This window comes from Vicia villosa, linkage group LG2 (assembly GCF_029867415.1).
Source record: "Vicia villosa cultivar HV-30 ecotype Madison, WI linkage group LG2, Vvil1.0, whole genome shotgun sequence".
Taxonomy (NCBI): Eukaryota; Viridiplantae; Streptophyta; class Magnoliopsida; order Fabales; family Fabaceae; genus Vicia; species Vicia villosa.
In genome coordinates this window covers 57,828,281-57,834,882 of record NC_081181.1, presented here as the reverse complement: position 1 = coordinate 57,834,882, position 6,602 = coordinate 57,828,281, and the positions used below count along the sequence as shown (strand labels likewise).

General features: G+C 34.6%; 1 protein-coding gene across 3 annotated transcripts; it reads right to left on the bottom strand.

Annotated features, from left to right (window-relative positions):
- Positions 1–939: 939 nt before the first annotated feature.
- LOC131650781 (uncharacterized) lies at positions 940–6,602 on the bottom strand. Of its 3 annotated transcripts, none has more exons than XM_058920490.1 (19): positions 6,154–6,602; positions 5,181–5,218; positions 5,052–5,074; positions 4,408–4,514; positions 4,265–4,316; positions 4,096–4,180; positions 3,804–3,894; positions 3,514–3,555; positions 3,336–3,394; positions 3,174–3,245; positions 2,921–2,976; positions 2,760–2,833; positions 2,572–2,664; positions 2,396–2,497; positions 2,217–2,297; positions 2,008–2,096; positions 1,893–1,908; positions 1,380–1,490; positions 940–1,272 (listed from the first exon to the last, which is right to left on the bottom strand). In XM_058920490.1, exons 1-19 carry the CDS (start codon positions 6,268–6,270, stop codon positions 1,132–1,134), a joined length of 1,449 nt encoding a protein of 482 aa, XP_058776473.1. In that variant the 5' UTR covers positions 6,271–6,602; the 3' UTR covers positions 940–1,131. The 3 variants fall into 3 exon arrangements, with proteins under 3 accessions (XP_058776473.1, XP_058776474.1, XP_058776475.1); XM_058920491.1 differs by having other exon boundaries at positions 3,174–3,236; positions 6,154–6,598; XM_058920492.1 differs by lacking the exons at positions 5,052–5,074; positions 5,181–5,218 and having other exon boundaries at positions 6,154–6,283.

Below are 6,602 nucleotides of genomic sequence, written 5' to 3'. Positions count from 1 at the left end.
GCAATATCGCTTACATTGCAACAATGTTTTTGTTCTAGCTGACTTTAGACCTACCGTCGCTAGCTACTTCAATACTTCCTTGAGTTACAGTATTTAAAGAGATCTTCAAAATTCGATAAAAGAGAAAACAAAACATGTAGAAAACTTTAGCAAATTGCAATGATACCAGAACAGAGAAGTGACGTTACCGTAAATGAAAGAGAGGGGAAATTGGTTTTTAAAATGAGAGGGTTAGAGGGAAAAGTAGGGGCCCAGAAGTGAGGAGTGGAGGGAAGTTTCATCACATTTTTGCATATTAGACTGAGTGGAATGCAACTCCTTCAATGATGCATTTCACTTGGTTAGGAAAAAACACAGTAATTTAAGGCAATTGTTATTTCTCCAGTACTTCGCAAAATCTCAAAAATACCTCATTTATTATAGATATATGTCCTGACACACCAAATCCTATTTTTTATAAAAATTTAGTTCAGACACACATTTTCAAATTCATCAAAGGTTAATTCGGAAATATATCCGAAGATAGTATTTGTTACAATTACCATTAATTTCTCAACAAAAAAAACAAATAATATTGGAACAAATACTACTTTTCGAAGATACATTTTCGAATTAACTTCGGGTGAATTCGGAGGTGTATCTCCGAACTAAATTTTTATAAAAATGAGATTTAGTGCGTCCGGATATGCATTTTCAAATTTATCCAATGATACTTTGAGATCATCCTTGTCTCGCACACGTCCCCTTATAGAATTGGAACGCCAGGTGTCTCCAACATTTTGCACAAGGGTCAACTCATTCAGGCATGAAAAAGCTCTAACTCATCCAATTCATCGAGTCAACTCGCAATTTTGACAGCATTGTACATTAGCAGGTAGAAGTACCATCATTCATTTTAAAGCAATTTGAATCATGTTGCTCAAAAACTTATCAACAACCTAATCAAAACACAATTTTGATCACTAGTAAGGTAGATCTTAACATCATTCATTTTATATATTCATATACTACATTTTCCCTAAATGTACCCCCCTCTGGTTGACTAAATAGCAAGAATTAAGAAACTAGTAGGACTTTGTACCATCCACTGCATTATATTGGATATGGTAAATATTTGGGACCACTAGTAGACTAGTAGATGTCTACATGATCAAATCCAGTAGGGTAGGTCTTATACTTAAGACGCTTCTTCTCAGGGGTTTCGTGCACTTGTGCATTCCTTCCAAATGTCTTGAGCTGATAATTTTCGAAAGCCTTAGAAACAGCTTCCACCTTTGTTAATGTCAAAAAATCAGTACATCAGTACATAAAGTGCATATATTCAAACATTTCCGAATTGTGAAAATACATTTTTTGCCTCTTGTTTCTTTGCTGCTTACCAGTTCAGGCTTCTTACTGTATACTCGCACTATGATGTCTTTGTAAAATGCTGGCAACAAATGACTGATTTGCTCCTTTTGGATTGGAAATTTTTCATTACTCTCGTAGTCCTGACACAATAATATAATACAGAATAATTTTAGGAAGCAACATTTTAACAATTATAGTAGTAGTAGTAACCATACAAGATATATTTGACTAATTTGGATTACGGTGACTTGATGATAGTTATTTCAAGGACGGTAACCTTGTCCATAATTGGCGTCAAACATACACAGAAAATTTCAAAGGCATAATATCCTAACCACCTATTGGCAAAACAAAGTACTTATTTCTTTCAAAATTTTACCACTTTCGTTTGCCTTGAGCCCATATATGGTACTTTATCGTCATGTTCATAATACACTAACTTGCAATATAACTTCTTGAAGATAATCACAATTAGTTACAGAATATAATAGGTATTTATTGACCAAAATTATTAAAACTGAAAATATAAGTGAAGTCAGTACCTTGAAAAATTTAATTCTGGATCCGGAAATGCATGCAAAGAAAAAGAAAAAGAGTGTCAGCCTACTGTCGGCAGTTAACAAATGATTAGGAACGGTTAAGTTCTTCAGCATGTACCTTTCAAGAGGGTTTTTCGTCCCACGTGTTAAATCAATTTTAACATTGCTCACAACAACATCGTCTTCTTTCAAATTGGAGCCATTCGTCTATTTAGGAAAAATGACATTGAGATAGAATGAGTATCTCAATCTATCCCCAGAAAAGGTAGGCCAAACATGTACATATATGGAATGAGAATAGATAATTATTACTATAACTTTTTCAACCTGGGAACAAACAATGTCTTGGGGTGTGATGCTTTTGAAGTTGTTGACAATTTCTTTGGGAACAGAGAATTCATTGCAGAACTACAAAATGGAGTAAATGGTTGCATCAAATTGACAGTATATGTTAAGCACCTATCCAAAAAATAAATCAGGTACTGTACTGTACTGTACGTCTTTACCTGGTAAAGATCTCTTCTGTGAATGCGCAGAATCAAGTCTCTGGACTCCTTCAACTCTTGCTGGGAAGAAGTCTCAATTGTTTTAAGAATAGTGTCATCTAACTAAAATGTAAGTGTCAGATCCAAATTGATAAATAAAAATTCTTAACATCAAAAGCTTGTAATATATTCAAGACCTTCCAAAAGTCACATGGTTGATCAATAGAGGATGCAATAGGAAGATATGGACTTGCTTTCACCAATGCATCAATGACCATCAACTCTATAGCCTGACAAAGAAAACAGAAAAAAAAGATATTGTGCTTTCTCTATGAACACAAACAGAATTTGTTTTGACATTACGAATTTCGGTGAAACAATTCACCTTTACTTTTGCATGTGTATAGACTGTTCGATGCAAATCAGCACGGGTTGCAAATAACTTGTGAATTGTCAGATCTGACCAATATTTCAAACAATAATAATGTATATAATTTACAGTTTTCTGCACTAACAGTGAGAGCAAAGTTTTTAGTAAGCACTAACAATCTTGAGCACGATAACAAATTTCATTATCCAAAACTTGCATGGTCTCCATCAATCTGAAAAGTCAATAAAATTTGAATCAAGTTATAATTAACTACCAACCCCGTATTGTGAAAATAGGCATGGAACGAGGTATGGGCTTTAATTCAATAAGAAGCCCACGTTGCTGCACGGGTGTACAATTGTGGTGTCACAGACTGTCAGAACATCCAACCCAACAAAATAAAGCCGCCTAGATAATAAAAATAAATACCTTTCCGGCTGAAAGTTGCACCCTAGGCCACATGCACGTGAATCACGAACAATGTAGTCAAACCTGCAAATTCTTTAATCCGTTAAGGTTCTATGTTTAAGAGATTGGATATCAATGATAATTGTGCATCGGGAGGAAAGAGAGTGAAAAGTATCAACTTACTTGTCAACATCAATTCCATTGCGACCATTTGCAACAATATCATATAAGAACTGATTTTCCTTTTATGTAGGAGAAAATTTTGAAGGAAATCAGTATAATAATATTGTTAAAGAAAGTGGTATAGTATGAAATAAAGTTATCAGAAGAAAATAAAATTTTGGACACTAAGATGACAGACTCTTTGTGGAGGAGGATGGTCAGAGCTAGAAGTGATCATTTCCTGCAAAAAGAAATGAAATTTATCAAAGCTCCTTGTCTAAGAACTGAAATGAGGAACTCAGTCACTAGTTCTTATTCTTAAGAAATATCAAAATTTAAATTTTAGGAATGGAGTATAGAACAAAAATGAAAGCTGCGGCCAAACTGAACGATTATAATCAAGAGATATGTCATTGTGATATATCGTAGAATTTCAGTTTCAAAAAGCACAGAAAAGTCAGAAAATTCAATTGATCATTTAAGTCTAACCTTTGCTTTTTTGAGGAGTTGAGGATCTAAATCAATATTGTGTTGATCAACAATGTAGTCTATCATTTTCTCAGACATTTCCTCATGAGACCTGAATGAATGAATAAGAAGCATCAAAATGATGGATTCTCCACGATGGAATGATTGCAGTTTTCGCCTAAGTCTAGTCAATTGCAAAAATAACAGAATGAGAAAGGAGTAATCAATACCAATACCAGAATTAAAAATGAAACAAGTATGATTAAAAGCACAAAATCAACATGTACTTTTTTATCCAGAACACCAAAATTACCAAGTAGAGCCATTAAGAACTAGGGGAAGGAACCCACGCTCAAAAGTGTGGCTGAAGGGCCCATGACCAACATCGTGCAGTAAACCTAGACAAATGACAAATGACTAATGATAAAGTAGTGGAATTAGAACAGTTAAAACAAACTAAATTAGGTAAAAGTGGAAGTTACCAGCAAGTTTTACTGCCAACACATCAAATTTTTCAATACCAAGCTCGGGGCCCTGAAAAGGACGGCAAGACCGCATGACTGCTTAGCACTATAACTCACAACTGATAAGGAGTATTTAGATAAGACAATTTAAAAGTGTATACCTGGTATTTTTTAATGATATCAATAGCTTTGCCAGCAAGCCAATAAACACCTAATGAATGTTCAAAACGAGAATGTACAGCCCCAGGGTAAACCATATGACTTAGGCCTGGATCACATAACTGAGAAGGTTAGGTTCATCTAAAATGAGTTTGATTATCTTGTTTCAAAAAATATAACCAAGTCAATCTAACTGCAAAAGGAAACGGTTAAATACTTAATGATTTTCACAAGCAAGTCAATCTAACACAAAACGCAATGTAAAGGGGAAAAAGTTGATGCTAGCAGATTTGTAATATTAGAAAGAGGCTAAGAGAAGCTAAGAAGTTGAATATAAAGTGCTCATAATAAAACTTGCTGATTAGATGATAAACAAAACCAACTTAGTGTTACAAATTAAGAGACCCTAGACTCATTACAAATCTATTATAGGAAGCCTGCATTTGCAAGTTGCTGATTACTGTGATGTGACCTAGCCACAAGAGTCAAGGGACCTCGAATCCGTGACCTTTGGATTACATGCAATTTTCCATAATAAACTTATTCTAATAAATTTGAATTGACAACACATCCAGTTATTTTTCCTATCCTACATCCCCCTATTTAGTTTTGATTTGTATTCAGAGAGTACTAATTATTCACTCACCAAGTTGCTTCAAATCACGAAGTCTGCAAAATAAACAGTCACGTTAAGGGGAAAAAATGTTAGTAAATGAAGTGTAATTATTTGCCTCTATTTTTCACACTGAATCTATTTTTTGTAAGGCATACTTGCCTTTGAAATTGCTCTGTGTCAACAAACTTCAAGAAAATCTGTAACAAATAGCCAAAACACAGAAAAATAAAACTCCTAATGCACTTTGGATCAAAAAAGAGTACTAACTTATAAGATGGTTATAAAACACCACACAAGCCAAAGAAAATATATTACAAGTTTCTAACAATTACATTATGTTAAAGAAGACTCGTCTAATCGAGTTATATATTATAAGGCGTCCCCCTAACGACTCTAACTGATTCAAGATATATCAAAATCAATATTTTAATTCCTGATATGATTCAACCTGTTGAACAGTGAACCTGCACTAACTAAGTTTTAGTTATAAACCACAACGAAACGGTATCAGAAGGTGCCGGTACTGTTATTCACACCACGACGACCACACAATCAGTGTCGCAACACCAGTATCAACCGGTTATTTAAAACCTATTTAGAGCTTTCCTTTTGGTTCGAGCTGTTTATGATACTTGGATTCTTGCACTTACTATGTCCAATTCGATTTTAATAACATCTATCATTATAGAAAGTCTATCTATAGTAATTTAATTTGTCTTCTAATCTCACTCGCTAACGCTAGTACAATATTTTGCATGAATTGACATTTATACATGTAAATCCTCAATAATTTCCGCTTAAATCAGTTTTCAACTATATTAACTTACTAAGTCCACCAAAACCTTCTATAGAAGTTCCACATTTTCTATCACTGATTATAACGGTAACGAAAAGCAAAAAACATGAATCCGCAGAGACAACAAACTCTCGCAGAATCTTCTTCAATCTATTATCTACTATCGATTCACAATATAAAAATCATGCAACGATTTTCTATTTTGATTGTAAAATTGTAAAATCTATACATATACACGACATTGTAATCGATAACAGAGAAGGAATAATAAAAGTAGAAAAGTAATATTCGAAGGAAAGTATAAAGGAAGATGCGAGAATCGGAAAAAGCGGTTACAGGCTCGAGAAAGATGTTGCCGTGAACGTTATCACGGATGTGCTTGAGGAATTTCCGATCGGAAGAGACGCAATCGTTCGAGGAAACAGGAACGGCGATGGTAGAATCGGTTGTCATGGAGTGAAGTAGAAAAAAATGCAGAGAGCGAAATTTGCAGTGTGCGTTAGGGTTTGTGGAAGAGAAGGAGAAAGGGAGAGAAACTGAAAAGAAGTTGAAACGGAGAAATGATGAAACGTGAAGGAGGAGAGTTGGTTTTTAAACAGTTTCGGACATGGCAAACTTTTTGAAGTGACGGGCATGAACGTGAAACCGCCAAAACGAAATTCTTTTACACGCGAGTATTAGGCGCGTGTGTGTACACGCGGTTGATATTAATCTAGTTGAGAATGTGTGGACTTGTTTGGATTACGGTAAGGGATGGAAAACGGGGAAAGTATACTTCAGCCTCA